This window comes from Galleria mellonella, unplaced genomic scaffold, assembly GCF_026898425.1.
Source record: "Galleria mellonella isolate WM207_F2 unplaced genomic scaffold, CSIRO_AGI_GalMel_v1 utg32, whole genome shotgun sequence".
Taxonomy (NCBI): domain Eukaryota; kingdom Metazoa; phylum Arthropoda; class Insecta; order Lepidoptera; family Pyralidae; genus Galleria; species Galleria mellonella.
The window spans coordinates 4667818-4689971 of NW_026442075.1; the positions used below are offsets into that span (position 1 = coordinate 4667818).

The 22154-nt window shown below is 31.9% G+C and overlaps 1 protein-coding gene across 1 annotated transcript in view; it reads left to right on the forward strand.

Moving 5' to 3' along the window:
• Positions 1-22154, forward strand: part of LOC113510643 (alpha-tocopherol transfer protein-like) — a 34071-nt gene that overhangs the window by 1323 nt on the left and 10594 nt on the right. Inside the window, exons 2-4 of the mRNA XM_026894112.3 lie at positions 9760-9851; positions 14901-15060; positions 17709-17964. Coding sequence (XP_026749913.1) covers positions 9764-9851; positions 14901-15060; positions 17709-17964 — 504 coding nt within the window. The 5' untranslated portion in view covers positions 9760-9763. The remainder of the gene's footprint in view (positions 1-9759; positions 9852-14900; positions 15061-17708; positions 17965-22154) is intronic.

The window sequence follows — 22154 nt, forward strand, 5'->3', positions numbered from 1 at the left end:
TGTACATAAATTAATTAATTATTATTAATGGTAAAAAAATCTATTCGATTTTAATAAATTAGTATGGATTACTCAAAAGATAAACTAAGTAATAATTTTAATTAAATAATTTAATAAATTATTCAATGCAAAAGCAACTTTAATTAATACAAAAAGGAATAAAATGTTGTGATTTGTAAGTAAATATCGATATGTACGTGTAATTGTTTATCTGCAACAATTTCTATATATCTGTTTTGCCAAAGGTTGACTAGGAGAGAATGCTATATAGTATTAAGTCCGCCTTTTCTACCAGACATTTTTTCTAATGTGGTCAGTAAAGAATAATTAAAAAATATAATACTACAATCTTTACATAACGAATACGAGACTGACGTGAGAGTATAGATTATTACTGCTAAAAGAAATGACAAAATTAGTTCAGGACTGACGAATTTTGAATGTTTATTACTCAAATGGGCTTCAATAGCTGAATAGATTTTAATAAAATAATGTACATATATAAACCCTATCTCGGATTAAAATATTATAAGCTAAGATTATAAGTTACTTTATATGTTATTCACGCAGATAAAGACGCAAAATACAGCCAGTAAATTGATATTCTCCATTTGCCTTCATTTTAATTAGTCTATAATTATGCAAATTTCGATTAAAGTACATTAAGTTGCATTGCATGAAATATGTATAGCTCATAAATTTGCTTCCAATTTGTGTAACTAATACTAAATTAGTAATTACGCGACCTAAAAAGCAATAACAGTTTTCTTCTTATCCTTCCAAAAATCCCTAAATCCCAAAAATAACACCCCTCTCGTCTCACAGATCGCTGTACCATGCAAGGAGGATATTAGTCTTATTTCAATAAGAAATGATAAATATATATATCTACATAAGATCAAAATATCTATTTAATATCAAAATTCAAAGAAAATCACTTAGTACTAAGGAATGACAATGTAAGGAAAGCGTTGCAGTATATTTTGCAATGCACGGGGTACAGAGGTTTCTGCAGGGTCGGCAATGAGCGCGTAAAACCCGGGCATATATTATCTGTGCCCCGGGTATTGCAAGCGTTCATAGACTACGGTAATCGTTTACAATCAGGTGGACCGTATCCTTGTTTGCAGCATTTTCTTAGCGGTATAAAAGTCCAGAGTGCTGTTCATGTCTAATGATTATTACAGTCCTTGTTCTAAGTTGCATACAAAAATTGAGTATTTTTATTAATACCATTTCAATATTTTATAAATTCGTGATTTTTTCTTCGTTTGCTTCCAGTCTGTTCATGAGTCTCTAAAATATATACATATATACGAGATATACTGGTATACCTTATACTTATTAATAACTACCTGTGTTCCACGACTTCGCCCGCGTGATTCAATACCTACATAAAGTACATATCCTATCTGCTAAGTTAGAATATAATCTACCCGGGGGGAAAGGGATTGTTAGTAATGGAGACTGAGAATCCCGTTGCTAGCAATATATCCAACCCGGTCGACCTCCTCGCGGTTCTCCCTGGAAACTATCATGGTTAATTCCTGATGAATTTATCATGATGGGCTAACTGACATATTTTCATCCTCATCTATCACCCTTCACTGGTACTCTGCCAGCGTATCCCGTTAGCGCAGGCGGGGTTAACATACCATTTTCACCCATAAAAAAAAATCTACCCGTGTATCAAATGTCATTCAACCTGTTCAGTAGATTTTGCGTGACGAATAACAATCATTCATCCATCATTAAAAATTTTCTCTTTTATTATATTAATAGGATTATTACGGAGCAATGGACTGAGATGAGGTAATGAATGATAAAAACACGGATTTTAACAGAGAAATGTAATGTATAGTAACCGAGAAAACGAAGATATTATAAAAAGATTCGAATCAAAATTATAAATGGAAACGTTTTTAAAGCAAATCTATAAAAAAGTATACAAAAAGATGTAAAGGAGTTTGCATCAGCCGGTCGCTAACAATTATTTCCGTCTTTACTTAAATATATAAAAAAAACTTATCATTCATCTGTCAACTATTTTTAACTTTTGAAGGCTATAAATAAATTATAAAATTTTTTCCTTGGCTTTATATATTTATTCATTGTATGCCTATTTATATATCTATTTATTCAGTTATGTCGTGCAGTTTTTTTTTAATGAACGACAATGGAATGGTAACCCCGCCTGCGCTAACGGTATACGCTGACGGGGCGCCAGTGAGGGATGATAGGTGAAAATGAAAAAGCAAGTCAGTTAACCCATCGTGATGAACACACCTGGAATTTAGCACGATGGTTTCCAGGGGGAACCACGTGGAGGTTGACCTGATAGCGTATATTGCTAGCAATAGGACTGGCAGTCCGCATTACTAATAATCCCTTTCCCCCTTTATGCCGTGTAGTCACGGCATAGAATAGGTCACACATTCCTTTCTCGTGGGCATCGTAAGAGGCGACTAAGGGAACTTAATAGTCAAGGGATGGACACCAGTATCCCTTTTAAAACATCACCAAAGCCTAACTGCAGTTGCCAACCCGCCTGTTAAGCGTGGCAACTACTAGCAAAACCTTTATGGGGAGGTCTATGTTCAGCAGTGGACGGTTAACGGCTGATGTGACAATGATGATTACTTAATCAGTTTAATGTAATGTATATATAAATATAATTATTTAAATAAAATAGTCCGTGATGATCGACATATGTATCTAAATGATTTTATTATTATTATTACAGTACAGGACATAAATAATAGGTGCCTTTATTACTCCTGTCGAGGTCACACGTACATATAATGCATAATAATGTGCAATAAATCTTCGTCTTGCATGCACAGTCTGTTTTAATAGAAGTTAATGAAAAAATAACAAAGTTTTGTTGAAATTATCAAATTATATTAAATTTGTAAAAGATCGATATATTGAAACAATGAATTGATTTTTTATTTGTTTGTTTACATTTTCATTCAGTTTTATTAAAACAGACTCGTCTTAATTTTGATATCCATTGATACACTTGTATATCTAGATATTTGTTGTAGTATTGTGTATCGTGTTAATTTTTTTATGGACTAAAATGTAATCGTAACTCGATCTAGACGCTAATGCTATTGGAATATGTTAGCGGACTATAAAAGGCACATAATAGTTAAGAATGAAGTTAGGTTAGATGGCTCATCGTGATAAACGCACTATAGTTACTTTGCTTTGTGGATAATAAATAAATATTTTAAATTTGAAATATTTTAAATTTGTATTTTCACTTGCTACGAAACATCATAGGAATCTGATACACTGGGTCGTTGTTGTTTTCAAGTACCTGTTGTCTATGTTCTCATGAACCGTGAGATCTTGAAGTTCTTTCATAAATACATCGTGATACGCATTCTGAATAATCGAGATTATATATTACTATTGTAACATCAATTTACATATATAGGGATACCTAAACGATGTACGCAAGTCCCTGGTTATAATTTTTATAAGAATCGATTAGTTACTCCTAATAATATATAAAAAAAAAAAAAATATAATAAATTACATTAAATCCTTTTATGTATATCGTCTTTATTATTTTCATCAATTCTTTAAACTTTTACAATATACTTATATATGTAGAAACTACGAATGAGAGTCCTATTAGGCGTAATTTAAAGGCAAAAATTAAGGTGCAAGTTTTCATACGAGCACCTATCTATTTAAATCTTACAAACGTGTGTATGAATTACATAGATACTTCGTTGGTTTTTTCCAAATAGTTTTTCGCTTAGTCTGCATGGATAAGCAATAAAATAAATAAGACCCGGATATTACTATTTATAAGCTACGGTTATACAACACATGTGGTTTTAAATATAGATGTCGTAACTGCATATACTTTACATGTTAATTTTTGGCCCTGAAATAGGTTCAAAAGAACCTGTTACACTCCGGCTGCCGGGAGGAGTTTAATAACGGTAAATTAACAGTTTTTGTAGTTTAACAGCGACGCTAAATTAAGGTATTTTTACCATGAATTACTATATCTATGCTAAATATAATAGATGTCGCAATTTTATTTGCTTTGCGAGTCTATTTTTTAATTAAAATTTGGTGCAATACAACGTAAACCGGTCATATGTAAAACCGTTTTATAATTTGCATATAAGTACATAAAATAGTTTTAATTTATTTAAATATTTAATACATAAAAATAGATTTATCTTGCTGCCAATTGTTTTTGGTTAAATATTGGAAATAAATAGTTTATGCAGAAAGAAATTATCATCTATTTTCTCATATTTATTGGACATGACTCTATCTATGTTTTTGCAAAACCATTTTGAATATATGTATGTATTTATTTAAAACATGCTATTTTAAACATTATAAAAAAATATTTTGCCAAAATTTGATAGTTAGGCGGTGCAAATAAGTTCAATCAGCAACTGGGCTTCTAAAGAATTAAATATATAAATAAACGTCACACTAAAATCGTCTCTGAGTAATGTTAATAGTATAATTAGGTATTCCCAAATTGCGTCAATCGCGTGGCAGTGACGAAGGCGCTGACGTGTTTAAAAATTGATGCATCGTTTTTTTGTTTGTACGCCTAGTTAATGTAAATCACGACTTAAAGGTTATAGTAATTATAATTATTATTTCCATGTTATCAATTAAGATTAATGTGTAGAAATCGAAGTGCAGATCGTCGCTTGGCATTTTACAAAGCAAAAAGTTTAATATTTCTTTTAAGTTTTTATATTTAATTCTTTTATTTTTTATTTTACTTATTCTATCTTAGTATGGCATGAAAAATTAAGCTTTATTTAAATTACGAAACAAAGTCAGTTCTTTGTGTAAATCTTTAATGTCGAAAATTATTTTCTTGAAACCAAAACTGTTGCGTGCACGGGACAAATTGACAGACTTCGTTATGAATGCTCTTAAATAAGTTTCGAAAACTTTACAACGAAGGCATTACGTGCACACAATGTATAGACATCACAGACGGTCTTGTGCAACTGTTACTTTGTATAAATTAAACATACATCTTGACATTCAAGACATCTGTAAGTAGGTAACACTCGTAGAAAGAATGCCGTTCGTACTATCTTTAATACATGGTAACATTATATTTTAAAATACATTAAAAATGTTGTATTGAAATATTTTTATAGATGATAATGGACTATTAAATCACCACTTAAATTACTATCCACATTGTCTATACTATGGATATATGCTAGCGGGGCACTAGTAAGTTTTTTCATATTTGTGTGTCCAGGATGGCTGCATCACCAGAATCAAAGATAAGCACATGCTTATCTTCATATTTGTTATCTTAAGTTCTTTCTAATGTTATTTTTAAGTTCAAAGGACCCTAGAGAGCTCATGAATTAGTATTGCCGTAAACTTTATAAATTATTTATGAACTTGAGATAGGTATATAGGTAATATAATACGATTTCATGTGTTTCTAAAGTAACCATGGAAAATAAACTAACGATTCACCTGATGGCAAAGGAAATAAAATTATCAGCTATGCCTATTTTTAAATATATAAAGCAATTTTTTTTTACGATATTAATAGAATGACAAACAAACTGGCACCTTATGTGGTAAAAAACGATAACTGCCTCCAGTAGACATGAGTAGCATCATGGATATAACAGGTTATTCATTGTAATATACATGGATTTTTTAATGGATGATAATGGAATTGTAATCGTTAACAATAGAGCATGTGGTATCCCGTCGTGGGGCAACAGTAGGGGATGATAGATGTTGATTAAAGTTGGGCGGTCACACTATTATAACGAAGTCAACAAGAATTAATCATGATGATTTCCAGGGGCAAACCGCATGGAGATTAACTTAATAGGGTAACTTGCTAGTAATAAGAATTAACGTCCCCGTTATTAATAATTCCCCTCGCCCCGATATCCATGGTATTTCTCATGGGTTGCCATTATTGAGGACTGCGGCGTAATGCCTGCGTACCTCGTAATTTTACTGCCCAACCATGCAACCACGCTGTGTGCATCTAGGCTGAAATACGAGTGGGACAAAGATACCCACCCATTCCTTCAGCTTTCGTACAAAAACTCCCTCTGGTAAACTCTAGTAACCTTCTTAAACATCAAAATATAAATAATATTTAGTACTAGTATATGTACGTATGCTACAAACGCAGTGTAAGACGACCCCCCACTAGATGAAGTGACGATCTGAAATGCATTGCAGGGAGTTAATGGATGGAGGATTATTCTTTATGGCAGTCTATGGGGGAGGCTTATGTCCAGCAGTGGACGGATAATGACTGAAATGATGATGATGATGATGAAATTATACTCATTTATGTTTTTATTATTATCATGAAAGGTTTATTTAAAGGATATACAATATACCGATATTAAATTTTTTTTCGTTACAAGTTGTTAACCTTTATATAAATTTATAATATACCTATTAGACGGGCGGTTTTCTTATAAAAAGTTCCGGTTGTAAAATATTCAAATCTTTATATCCATTAGTGTCATATAGTCGCTATTTTTTTTTTTTATTCTAGCAATTATTTATTTATCTACACGCGTAAACATGTGGTTGAAACAAAAACTTTTGAAAAATTCCAAGTTGAAATTAACGTCAACAGTACAGCGTTGGTAAAAAATACACATACATTACGTTGTGATATGATAGAGCAAGTATTTTTAGAATCTACATACTTTCAATTTTCATTGATCCAGAGTAGAAAAAAATCTAACGTCATCTCAAAATCCGTTCTACACGTATTTGACATATAGACATTAGACATTAGAGTAGACAGTGTTGGCAGACTGGTGACGGCGTAGTAGGTAGAGTCATTCAGCATAATTTCGTTTACACAACAATGGCCGATCCATCCGTCATACTTGTGAACGGGTGTTTCTAGTAGGGACTGGTTTATTTAACAATACTGTGACTGATTGAAGTGTTTTGTCAATATGAAGCTTGTGATAGTCATTTTATCCATTCATATTGTTTTGTAAACTAAACTTTTATTTGAAAAATTAACAATTGAGTTCCTTGCCCGTTCTTCTCAGCTGAAATTGCATTTCGAACTGGTCGGTGGATTAATAAAAAATGACTATTTAAAAATACTTATAATAACATAACATACTCGTAAAGTATTAATAATAGTTTACTTCAAAAACATGTTTTATTTATTTATTTCTTTGTAATTAAGTACATAGAAGTAGGGAGAGAGTGTTTCAATGTAAACGAAAAAAATCCTAATCCTCGTATAATGGTACTTCGTATTCTCAGACATAAGACAATCCTCATAGTAAGTTTTAGTCTGGTCACAATAAAACTCTTGAAATTGTATGCTACACAAAAAATGTGTGTAAATAATGTGCATACAGTGCACATGCCTTGTGTGGACAGTGCCTTAATATTTGTGTTAATATTTATTTGTTTGTCACACTTTGGTCTATAACCTCAACTGTTTGAATAGAACCGCAAGTTCTATCCTTGATCTATGCCACAGCTATACCTAAGTACCTAACAGTGATAATATAGGGGAGGAGGGATTGTTAGTAATACGGAGAATACGGACTACCAGTCCTATGGCTAGCAATATACTTTGTCATGTTGACCTCCTAATGGTCTCCCCTTGAAAATATCGTGCTGAATTTCAGATGTATTCGTCACGATGGACTGACCTAACAGACCTGCATTTTCATTCTCACCCATCATACTTCACTGATGCCCCGCTAGCGTATACCGTTAGCGCGGGCTGGGTTACAATTACATAATCGTGAATTGAAAAAAAAAATAGTGATAATATTAAATTATCATCGGTCATTCCTTTACATAGTGCTATGTATTTCATGGTATAGCATAATACCATCAAACAATAGGAATACCTTGTTAACAAACTAAGACAACAATACAAAACTTAACGTCACAAGCCTTCTGCGAATGACAATGATGTTTTAACTTCTTGATTGTATACCAACGGAAATACTTTGTTGTTCCAAAATACGTAAAAACCAAGTCACATATTATATATCAAGTATGTTTGTATTGCCAAGAAGGGCATGTTTAAAATGACATCACTGTAAGGGAAGTTTAATATTACACTTCGGAAAAGAACAGTTTTAATGTTTAAAGGACGTCAAATATTAACATTTTAATTACAAAATTATTCATAGGAAATATTAAGTTTGTTTTAATATCAACACCTTTTTTTTATTGAATAGCCGTGTTTGCGATATGCATCGCAAAAACGGCTCTAAAATCATCAGAAGTCTCGAGTCATATATATTAAGCTATAGCAAGTTGAGATAGTGATATTACTGGAAAAATAACACTTTAATTTTTAGAAATAGCTTACGCATAAATGAAGGATATTACGACACGGCACTTATAGGTAATGTAATAAATGTGATGTTATTAATATCTATAGGTGTTTGTCGTATCAGCCGTTTTCTGCTGCTGAACATAGGTCTCTCCCATTCTCCCATGTGGGGGGTTTTACCGCAATTAGGCTTTGCAAATGTAAGAAGAACGCTGCTGCTCATCCCTTAATCATTAAGTTCTCTATGTCGTCTCTTACGATGCCCACGTGAATGGAAGGGGTGACCCATTCTTTGCCGGGATCACACGGCGAAGGGCCATTCGTTGTTGGCCATTCCGAGTGGTATAAAAAATTTCGAAACTTGAATAGATGATATTAAACATTTTAACTACTGTTCTTAAAGTCTGGTGGTGCACCCGCACATGGGCGGCGGTGGTCTCGTTCGTTCCTTGTGTTATAAAAAAAATATAGATAATGCTTTAGAGTTATTTATAATTATTGTGATCTTAAAAAAAAACCATTTTATCTTCACTAATATTATGTAATAATACTTGTATTGAACTATAGAAGTATATAGCTATTAGAAGAGTCTATTGTAACTTTATGTTTACATTCCACCAGTGTCATTACACGCTAGTGTCATTGTATTTGATTCACAAATATTGATATAATATATAAAAAAATGTTATTTGTATATCAATATTTGTAAAATACTTCTATGGAACGTCAAAGCTATCGAGTGTATTTATTGCGAACTTTTTTGTTGTACATACATATATGGGCCTACTAACTGTACAATATTATTAGAATAAGAATAATAATAAAAAATTGTGCCCCACAAAAAAAAACTAACTTTAACTGTGACAAAACCAGTCACTTTGATCTAAAAACTATACTACTGAACTGATTTTGATAAAATTTCTATGGATTCAATCTGAAAGTATATCCTTTTAAATAAAAAAACGAAAATTCCAAATTAGTTTAGAATTGATGGAGTTATGAGGGAACAAACATAATAAAAATAGACCGGACATACAATACAACAAAAGGTAGATACGTTACAAGTGAAACCTGGAAATGTTGCCAATTAGCACTTTTATAACATTCTCATGTTATTGATGGGTGAAAATGGTATGGTAACCCCGCCTGCGCTAACGGGATACGCTGTAGGGGCACCAGTGAAAGGTGATAGATGAGAATGTAAGCAGGCCAATTAGCCTATCATGGTGAATTCATCCGGAATTAACCATGATTGTTTCCAGGGGGAACCGCGAGGAGGTCGACCTGGTTGAGTATATTGCTAGCAATGGGATTCTCAGTCTCCATTACTAACAATTCTTTTCACCCCTACATTTTTATGTATACATAGTATTTGTGGTTACAATATGTAATAATTCTTATTGAATTTATGAAATAATTATTGTTCACAGAATCATGCCAGACCAAGAAACAGAAAATAATAGGGATCTAGTCAGCATAAAGGACTGGCTTTCCAAGCAGCCGCATTTGCCTCATGAAGTTGGTAAGTATTTAGTTATTGCTAGGCAATTGATCGCTAAACATAGCCTATTTCACATATATAAGCTTACTTATAATTTTACTGGCCTTAGCCAGTAAAATTATTTATATATTTGTTATTTATATCTATTATTGCTGTCATCTATATTTTATAATAGTATTATTGTTTTTCCTTTGCAGTTTAAACTTTAATTCTATATTTTTTGTTTATTAAAAATTCCTTAAATTTATATAAGAAAATTAGTTATGTAAAGTACGGTAGCCTGACCTTCATAACACAGGATTTTCCTAGCATGGAGGCCAGACACACTTACTGTGAATCAATATGTAATGTATATGTATCTTATAATTGCAATGGTTTATTTTTATTGAATAAATTATTATTATTATAGCCATAAAATATATGTTACTAAATTCAAAAAGTACTTTTTTTATACCATTATATATATTTTTTAGACGAGCCGCATACTCGTTTAACCTCCGGGTTATAAAAATTACCACGAAGGTGGCAAACATGGATACTGCTCGTCTGATGGTAAACAGTCATTGTAGCCTATCTATAGACGCCATCAATGCTGGTTGCTGACCTTGAAATAACTTTAATACGTCCTTTTTGAAGAAACGTATACTGTAGTCTCTAGGGGGAAAACACGGCAAGGAGCTTATTTTACAGCCTGAGTGCTTGCGGGCGGAAACCCTTCTGAGACCGCACTATATGCTATTATTTAGGTTCTAGCCTTCTACTTTGGTAGATGTGTACGAACTGTATTGATTTCAGTAATAAGATAAAGGATTTTTTTTTATTATCTAAGTGGTTCAGATACGCAAAGGTCAGTTGTGATAGAAAGCGAAAACGAGCCCGTGGCCCCGTCATTGTGGAGAATAGTATACTGTGAATCACAGTGGTGTTGTAGACAGTAGGAGTTCAGCAGAATCGTCCACTTGTCTTCCCTAGGACGAGGACGATTTTGTTTACGGTACTCCGTTGGTTTACCGCCAGATATCTGTGTCCTAATCTTAAATGACTTGGTACTTATTTATAACTGAGTAGTCTGAAATATATATATATAACAACCCATTTTTTTATTTTTGATCTTGCACTAATCTTGCCTACTTGCTACGTCGTATATAGCCACACTGTGTTAGGTTTACTGGAACTTATTAACTTATTTCTTTTAGAAAAGTCCATCTTTGTTTAAAAATGCCTTAACTAGATTAAAGAATATTGCGGTTGTGTCAATTATTACTTGTTATTTATAATCTAAAGACAACAATATTACAATAACGTAGAAATACTAAGGCTCAAACTAGTTTTATAGTTAAATGTCTGATATATAATTGTACAGAAAGGATGATTATAAGGAGTTACTTGCCGAGATATAGTAAGGTTTTTCCTGTTAGTCAATATCTAATTTATTTATTTGAACAAATGAAATCTATTAAGCTTCTATATCTACAATAGATGTTGGTAAAATTATTGAACCGGTAAAAAAACTTCGAACATCGTCATAGACAAAAAAATATATTATGGCGCCTTCACATTTGATCAACAATAAATCTGATAAGTAATAAATTTGCCTATGAACTTCCATATTATAGAAAAATAAAATAAATATTAGTAACTATAAGTTAATATTCAGTAATTCAGAAACACAGCCATGCAGGCACTGTTGCTGTGCTGCAGAACCATGTGTTAGAAACACTTACGTAAATGACGTTGACGCTATAAAGTTTATATAAGCGAGGTATGAGTTTATGTTATAATACTTATTACCTACTAAGCGTTTTATTATACATTTATATATGGACGATAAGAGTAATATGTTAAATCATATTTCGTATTCAACCAACTTCAAAACGGTGGAAATTTTTGATACGATTTTATGTTTTTTATTTCTTTAGTGCATATTTTTTTATACTACAAAAGTGGCAAACAAGCATATGCGTTAAAAAAATCTTAATATACTCTTTTTGAAAAACCCCATACTGTGGTCTCTAGGGAAAACTTTGGTAGCCGAACGTTCGTGGGAGAAAATTTCTCTGAAAACGCATGTTGTGAGATGTCTTCGTTAGTTTTTAATAGATATTGTTGATACCTTTTTAAACATCTTGGTTTAATTTTGCAAGACTAACACATCTGCGTTTTTTAAATATAAATTTATATATAATATAATATTTAACGAAATTCTTTTCTAATAAACTCTGAAGATGGCCTACTTTTCCAACTACTGTGGATTATGATTTTATTTATAAAAACAAATATTTACTGTACTTTTCACAAACAATATTTCGTAACTCATTCCATATCCAAATCATGTTTTTCAAGCTATAAAGAGTCCATTTCTTAATATATGTAATGGCTGCTTCCATTTTTAGTAACCTTCGAAGGTTTATTGTGAAACCTGTTTAGAATGCACAGCCCTACTGCTCTGTACCTATTGGATGTAATGATTTTATAGGGCTCATATGACCTAGTAAATAAAATGTATCAGACTCTATCTATATATTCTAGGTAATATGATGTATATGGTGAAAGGTATTAAAGGGATGTTGATTAAATTCAATGTAGTAATTATTTAATACGGTTATAATTAATGGTTGAAATAGGTATTAAATAATCATCATAGGATATTTTTTATTTTGATATAATAATGCATCCCAATGATAAAATATAAAAAGATTGTGTCACACAAAAAAACCGATTTCAATTGTGACAAAATCAGTTATTTTGGTCTAAAAATTAAACTATTGAGCCGATTTTGTTAAAATTTCTATGGAACCAATCTGTAAGTATAGAATATACTTCGATAGATTCAGATAAAAATAATTTTCCAAATGGGTTTAGAAGTGATGGACTTATTAGGTAACAACGTAACAAAAAATATAGCCGCATTGGGAACATCCTCCTTTAAGTTCTTTAATCTAGTTTTAGTTCTGTAATAACCCAGAAATCTAGATTACCTTTATCTCCACTTGGAGTCATTAAGTTAATTATTTTTAATCTAGTTTACGAATCCTGTTATTTAGTGATTAACACAAATATCATAATTGGCTTAGAACATTATTTCCGATCAACCGATTTTTTTACAAGAAGGAGGCTCGTTTTTGTTTGGTTTTTTAACTGAATAGATATACTTACAGATTGGTTCCATAGAAATTTTATCAAAGTCGATTCAGTAGTTAAGTTTTTAAATGGAAATAAGTAATTTTGTCACAATTTTGTTTGGTTTCCAGGGGGAACCACGTGGAGGTCGACCTAATAGGGCATATTGCTAGCAATGGGACTATCAAACTCCATTGCTAACAATTCCTTTCCCCCCAAGACCTGAGTGATTATAAGATACTATGCGATCATAGTCTATAATAATTATCTTGATAGATAATTATACTACAGTATGTTTTTGCAGTTAAATTTTATTTCAACAGTATTATCTACTTTATCACAAACGTGTGAAAATGACACTGTTGTGATGATGAAATCCTTGGAACTGTCGATTCAAATCTACGAAAACATTGACTAATGACTTGTATTGTACCTAATTAGAGTGATGACATAGTGCGTGACTTTGATTTGCCTAAAAAACAACTTTTGATCTTTTATAAATCTAACAGACATACAAAAACATTATAGAAGACGGGAATTAACTGGCTACTCGAATAGTATTGACTCCTACTCGTGTACTTGTAATTATAGTCGATGTGATAATTTACCCAAATGATTGTATTAGTCCTTAAGTACCTGAATTTTCAAATTTGATACTGGGGTTATAAATCGCATTGGCCGCCTACAATCGATTTTATTTTAATATTTGTCTGTTTACATGTTACCAAAATTTTTTTTTTTCAAAATAAATATATAAAAATATAGTTTTGATTTTTTTACTATTTTTTCCCATTAGTAAACACAGTAAAGGGTCCACTTATATATTTTTTAATTTGATTTAAAAAATCAGACTTTTAAGGGTTTATTTCTTAGTATTTTCATGTCAATAGACTTGATGATAAGAGTAAAAACAATACGTAATCGCAGATGTCTGTTTATTGTTCGACACGTATTAGAGGATAAATATAAAAAAGGAATAAGCTCTTAGTAGGTCCTTTATAAATATTTACCTAATTATCAATACATACCTGCTAGTATTATAGTTAAAAGAACACCTAACAGTACCTAATTATATTCAAATTATTTATTAACAAGCAGTAATTAATAATTTTATAACGCATTTATTAATATAATTAGTTACTTTAGATTATAATGGGTATTTATTTATTAGAAGGTCTTGTATTATAACACGTATCAACAATAAAGTACTTAATTTGATTGAATTAATCAATTTATCAAAAAAGTGATTTATTCGACTTAAAATGTCAACTCAAATTTGGACTTTATATTTAGTTAATGAGGTAATAGTAGACTAATATCGTGGAGATTTATTATATCAATAGCAGTAGATTTACCAGAGGGAGATTTTGTACAAAAGTCGATTGCTTGGGTACCTCTGTCCCATTCGTGTTTCTACCGTGAAGCAGTTGTGTTTGCATGGCTGTGTTACGGTTTGAAGGATGGGATATGGCGTGAATTTACAGGGTACAGAGAAATAACATCTGAGTCCTCAGAAACGACAACGCATGGAGGGTATCATGGGCGAAACAGTATACTTTATTATGTCCATGGTACTGCTCATGTCTATAGGCGACGGTTACCATTTTCCATCAGGTGGACCGTCAGCTTGTTTGCCATTCTTAGTTCTATAAAAAAAAAGATTAAAAAAAATATGACGATTTAAAAGTGCTTGTAAAGAAGTCTATTTGATTAAAGACAATTTAAATTTGAATTTGAATATGTGACAGTTTTGCAGATAAAATGAAGTTACTCTGCAAATTGGTACTAAAAATATACTAAGCATAGACAAAATGGGCCAGTTTATAGACACGGGATTTAAATCCGTCAAGTTTTTACAAACCTGCTGGACTCTTATTTTAAGTAAAGAGATGCACGGCCACCATTGGGACATTATAGATTGATGATAACAATGACTTTTTTTATGTTTAGATGAATTACTTCTCCGGCGTTTCCTATCAAGCTGCGGGTACAGCTTGGAGAGCACCAAACGTACCATCGACTTGTTCTTCACGATACGCTCCAATGCGCCAGAGATATTCTTCAACCGGGACCCTTGGGCGCCGGAGATCAGACGTGTCTTTGAGATCACGTATGTACAGATGCATTAGTTATTGCTTTTAGTTACATTTTGACTTGACATGATTGATAACTTTGCGTTCTAACGGTTTAACATATCGCCGCACTTTCCGATGGGCGTGGATTCAATACCCGCACAATACAAACATTTGTTTACACGAGTACCTGTAACTATTTATATTGATCTAGGTGTTTTCTATGTATATATATGCATTATCCATAAATATCTATATATATATATATATATATATATATATATATATATATATATATACTCTTGCAAATCACCACAAAAACATCCAATATATATATCCCTTTAAAATTTGTAATAAAGCAATAAAAATAAAATTAAAATTACACCCATATTACTATAGCCGAGGATATATATATATATATATATATATATATATACATACATACATACATACATATACTGTATATATATATATATATATATACATAAAACATACAGCAAAAGCAGGGTTGTTTGTCTGTTTCTTATTATTTACCGCTTTATCATGAAATTTATAGTATACACATATAGTATACGGAAAGTTCGTATAAAAGTGTTCTGGAATGGTGGGGAGGCCAGGTAAGCGCAGGACCCCTTCCTTATGTCCCTAACAATGCTTCAGTTCTGGTCTGAACCCCGTCGGCATGGAGCCCGCTTCCGTTGAAGAGCAGCGCGTCGTAATCAAGTTTCTCTCGAAACTCGGCAAGAATGGCCGTGAAATTTTTGCCGATCTAATTCGATAAGACATCCGGGGAACCACGAACAAAAAAATCAAGAAAATCCCGCTCAAATGTCAAGACAATGTTGATTGTTTTTTTCGATGTTCGGGGGATTGTCCATCAATAAACAATGCAGCAAATGAAGTCGCTAGTAAAATTGATATATATAGATAAATCTAGTTAGAGAATTTGTATGTCTACGAGTAAATAATATTATAATATTCGAAGTCATTCAGCCATTCAAATAACAAACATCTTGATGTCTATATAAATATGGGAAACTAATGAATGTTTTTGTAGTTTGAGCAAAAAACACAAGTTCATTATTCTCCCGTATTTATATAGACATTGAATAAAAATTAACATAAGTTTTAAAAACAAATACCTTTACATTTACTAGTATTTATAATAGAAGGTATATTGGGGGAAAAGGGATTGTTAGCGGTGGAGACTGAGAATCCCATTGCAAACAATATACCCGGCCGGGTCGATCTCCTCGCGGTTTCCCCTGGAAACTGTCATGATTAATTCCTGGTGAATTCATCATGATGGGCTAACTGGCCTGTTTTCATACTCATCGGTCACCCTTCACTGGTGCCCCGCCTGCGTATCCTGTGGGCACAGGCGGGGTTGCCACTCCATTTTCATGCAAAAAAAAAATAGAAGGTATATTATCCTAATAAACTTGTAAAATATTCATATATTCATGTTCATTACAGTATTACAGCATTTACTTATAGTGCATACAGCTGGGTAACACTAAACAAGTTTTATTTTACAATACAGTTTCGCGTTCGATTTCACTAATTAAAGTGAAAGGAATAATACACACTTCGGTGCATTGTAGTTTGGTCGTATGATTTTTTTCTTTAGACAACACTGAGGCGTCGTGATCGCGGTCTTTTTTCATGGTTTTTTTTTATATAAAAAGCAATATGAAAAATATGTTGTTTTTATATAATTATATAAATCAAATTGTGTTTCATATAAAAAAAAACTTCAATTGTGGCAAACAAGTTATTATATTTTGATTTCAAAGCTAAGCTATTAAACCGATTTTGATAAAAAGTTTATAAGACCAATCTGTAAGTATGAGTATAATCTTTTAGATAAAAAAAAAAAAAACAATATTATGAGGTAACAAATATAAAAAAATCTATCTAATTGATAACCTCTTTCTTTTTAAAGTTGTTTGAAAATGGAAACAGTAAAGTTATAATATAGCGAAATAATTACTACACCTAGTATTTAAAAAAAAAACTATTTATTAATAATATTTGTCTATTGGCTGCATTATTGTTATCAATCACACTTTATAGTTTTTTTTTTATACAACTTAGAATGGCAAACTAGCTGACGGCCCACCTGATGGAAAGTGGTAACCGTCGCCTATAGACATGAGCAGTACCATGGACATAACAGAGTATACTGTTTCGCCCATGATAACTCCCATGCGTTGCCATTCCTGAAGACTCAGGTGTTATTCCACTGTACCCTGTAAATTCACGCCATATCCCACCCTTCAAACCGAAACACAGCCTTGCAAATACAACTGCTTCACGGTTGAAACACGAATGGGACAGAGGTACCCAAGCAAACGACTTTTGTACAAAGTCTCTCTCTGGTTTATATTAACTCCGTCAATTTACATGAATTATCTCGCCTAAGTTATCGCATTAATTCTCGTTTCATATAAACCATAAAATATGCAGCATGAAAGTTTAAAGTTAATATCAGACACACTTAAATGTATGAACGGACTTGAATGAAAATTGGGAAACATGTGGACCATGAGCTTCTATTAACGCGTACTCGTATTTCGACTTACTTACATATTTTTTTATTCGGTTCAGTATTAAATATTGTAGCTTATTAAGATTTTACAGAGAATAAAAAAAACATAGAATAATCCTGATTATTTTCTTTCAGAGACTTCATACCTCTTCCAAAAAAGACGAGTGAAAACTATAAAGTTTTCATTTTCAAGTTGAACAATCCTGATATGGATTTGTTCAACTTTGTGGATGCTGTGAAGACTTTCTTCATGCTAGCAGACACCAGACTCACGGAGGAGGACGATATTCCCGCAGGAGAGATACCTATCTTCGACTCATCCAATGTATCGCTCAAGTTCATCCCGAAAATCAACCTATCTGTACTAAGGAAGTACATGTTGTACACACAGGTTAGTGTGACCAATAAATAGAATTCTTCTTTTCATATTTATAAACACATCAAGGGTAAAGCCCTTGAAAAAAGAAGGTACTTTTAGCGCCATATTTACCTACTTGAGCATGTTTTGACCTTAGAATAAAAGGTTACTGGCACATTAGTGTTTATTATTCTAAACTTGCTGTATCTTGTAGCTTTTCGTACGTGAATCAATATATAAAGTAGTCTATGTGCTAAATTAGGATAACCTATTCGTGTACGAAATTTCATTCAAAATCATTCAATAGTTTTTGCGTGAAAGAGTAACAAACATCTATTCATCTATCCGTCCGTCCATCCTTAGAAGCATTTATTATATTAACAGGACTGTGCATCCCCTTATTCTATAATTAAAATTGATATTCACTAAATATATAGCATAAACTACCGATATACATATAATAATTATATTTAATTTTATCAAAAAGAAGTTTTAATGACTCATTCAATTAACATTTATTCTTTTTAAGTTTTAAATTTTGCGTATCTTATTATGGCGAAATTTAAGGACTTATATCTATTGTTAAGATCTATACACTCACCATGTTTCTTGTAAATAAATAAATAAAATAAATAAGAGATCCAATCGCCAATATATTATCTGTAACTTTATATAGGTACAAGTAAAAGTACTGTAGTTTAAGGACTTGATGCCTGATGTCTTAGGTTGTGCCTTATTTTATTTTTATCTGTCTACTACTCGTACTTACTCAAAAAGTGTGTTCTAAATACCTATATTTGTTTATAAGGTATCATCCACATGAAAATCCAGTATGCCATTCAAATGATTTCAATAATTTCCTGTCAAAAACAAACCAAACGTTAAATATAACAGTTTCCTATCGAGTGTTTGGTAATGTAGGATTAGGTGATATCCATGTAATTTGATTCTGAAACTTATTGCTTTAGCGTAAAATTGAAATTGCATGTTCGGCTTGCGTGCTCGGCTTCTGAAACAGTGTGTCTACACGTCCGTCTGTCCATGTCAGGACTAGTTTCATGATAAATAGTGCGAGACTTACGACCTATAGTTACTTAAACTGGGGTTATATGTGTGAAGCTAGTATTGGCTAAGTTAAAAGAAAAAGAAGTTTATCTATCTATACTTTTATGCCACATTTACGGAACGCACACACTACTGCAGGATCAGTAAAATACAAACAAATTGTAGTTATATTTTAGAACGTGTTAAAGATAATGTAGTGACAAAAATGGAAAGGGGAATGATGCGTTAATTCGGTCATTTGAAGAGGATGGATGGAAGAAAGATTACGAAAGAGATTTATCGAGCACGAATAAATGGAGGTTTCGGTAGAAGCTGCTCTTAATGGATGTATGTTGACCAAATAGGCGACATGCTGAAAAAAGGCCCAATTAAAAATATCCATAACCGGCGAGCGTGTATGAAAAGATTGATGAATGTGGAAGAAGCGAAAAAGGTTTTTTAGAATTGAAAAATCTGGCGTTCTATTCTTTCTGCCTACCTTAAGGGAGATAGGCATAACAGATTTGTATGTATGTATATTCTTATATTTATAAACCATATAGTAATTATATTATATAGAAACTCAACAAAATATATGAATTAAGGTTTTTTCATGGGTGAAAATGGAACGGTAACCCAGTCTGCGCTATCAGTATGCTACGGCGAGGTACTAATTAGATATGATAGGTGAGGATGAAAATAGTTCTGTTGACCCATCGTGATCACCGATAATTATCCACGATACTCTCCAGAGGGAACCAGGTAGAAGTTGACCTGATAGAGTACAACTTTACGGGACCGGGGGGAAAGGGATTGTTAGCAATGGAGTTCGACATTGCTAGCAATATGCCCTATCAGGTCGATCTCCATGTGGTTCCCCCTGGAAACCATCGTGAACAATTCTTGTTGAATTCGTCACGATGGGCTAACTGACTTGCTTCATCCTCATCTATCATCCCTCACTGGTGCCCCGCCGGTGTATACTAATAGCGCGGGTAGGGTTACCATTCCATTATCACCCATTAAAAAAAAGACTTTAGGAGACCTGGTAAGGATATTACTAACAATGGGGCTGTTAGATCTCGTTACTAACAATACTTTTCCTTCGATACGAAATAAGCTAGAAACATGAGGTGAAGAAGTAAGGTGTGCAAAAGGATATACTAGGATTTTATTTTTCGTTGTTCATATAGTAATTATAAGGTAAAAAATAAATTACAACACAAGTTTGTGAGAGGGTAAAAGTTAATGAAATTGTATCAATGCGGAGAATGTTTTTTAACATTTTGATAAAAATTTAATTTTTGGTCGTATGGCAACCCTGATTCAAAATATAGTAACAGCTACCCAATAATAATTAATATGATATCCACCATTACATTCTACTATCGTACTATTCGCAATCGACATTCCTTCACCTTCGGACTTAATCGCCAACAGTTTCAAAGGAATTCTCACTCAAGCTTGCACAGATTGCAAAATGACCTATCGAGGTTTTACTTAGAGATTTATAGAATTATAATATGATTTCTTTAAACTCGGCAAAGTACACACTCATATATAGCAATTTGTTGTATCTATCTACATTATTACCATTGTTATTATAAGAATATTTTTTGTTTAGGTAAATTTATTTACAAGTATTTTTTACTAGTAACTCTTTTATAATTTTACCACCTGATCGGAATACAATTTCAAATAAGAAATATGGACAGATAACTCATTTGTTGTTTTTTTCAACAAAACTGATTTTACGATTATAAATTTATGCCAATACAGACAAAAAATAATAAGTTAATAGTTAAATGAAGTCCATCATTGTAAATTTATATTGAATTAAATATCCTAAGAAAATATATACAAATATAAGACAGACCTAACTCGTAATATAGAAAATAAGTTTTAATATGAAATAAAATAGCTACCATTTAGGTACATTTTTAAATATCATTTGTAGACAGAATTAAAAATTGTAAATGAGAAGCTAAAAAGCAATTCAAAGCAATTCATTTAGTACCTAAATATTACAATGAAAGGATTGGTTTCAGTAATAAAAGCCGCCCGTTGCTTATATACAAATTGTGTACATTTATATAAGAGTGTTATTTACAAATTGATGTATGTGCGTTTAAATAAAAACAATTTTATTCTCTCTTTCTCCAGCCATAACTAGTATAAAGCAACTTTCACATATACAAAAATTCGAAGGTCGTAATATAAAATAATAATAACCTTTATGATGTAAGATTAACACACCATCTCACCTTTCCATGGTCGCAGTTTCCATTCAGTATATACATATATATTTGTATTCATGAATATATCTATAATAAATATGTTTTAAAAAAGTATTTAAGTGCATTTATCTGTTGTCTAGTACCCATAATATAAATTAGAGATGAGTAATATTTAGCAATATCTATATATATATATTTTTTTTGATGCATGAAAATGGAATGGTAACCCCCTGCCTGCGCTAACGGGATACGCTAGCGGAGCACCAGTGAAGGGTGATCGATGAGAATGTAAACAGGCCCGTTAGCCCATCATGATGAATTCATCAGAGTTACGTTAGTACAATTAAATAATATGGGAACGAAATAAATAAATAAAATAATAATACAAAACAACAATTGGATAAATAGTGTAATTAGAGAGATAACCCTGAATGTGAAGATTTGTTTATATTTCGATCACAAACACGTTCTTTGAAATTATGACTCAACTCTAAGGAACGGTAAAACCAGTTACGTAAGAAAACAATTTACTATTATAACCTGTGAAATAAAAACAAACAAGATTATTTTAGGGTTCTGTAATTAGATATTATAAATATTATTATTATCCCTTATTAATATTATAAACGCGAAAGTGAGTTTTTTTGTTACCTTTTAGCGTCTTAAAGGCTTAAACGGATTGTAATGAAAAAAAGACTATTTTAAAATGCTTAAATCTAAGTTTACTTCAATAAAAATATTTCTTTCTTTCTTTCTAAATAATCACTGTGGAACTGCATGTTCTGCATGAAATTTAAAAGATCGTAGGAAACTTTTTTTATACCAGTCAGTGAATTTATGCCGATCAAGTGGACAAAGTTGAAACTAAAAGCTATTAAAATAATAAATTTTTAATTTTAAGAACAAGAGTGTTAGGTGCGTATTTTTGAGATGTACGGATTA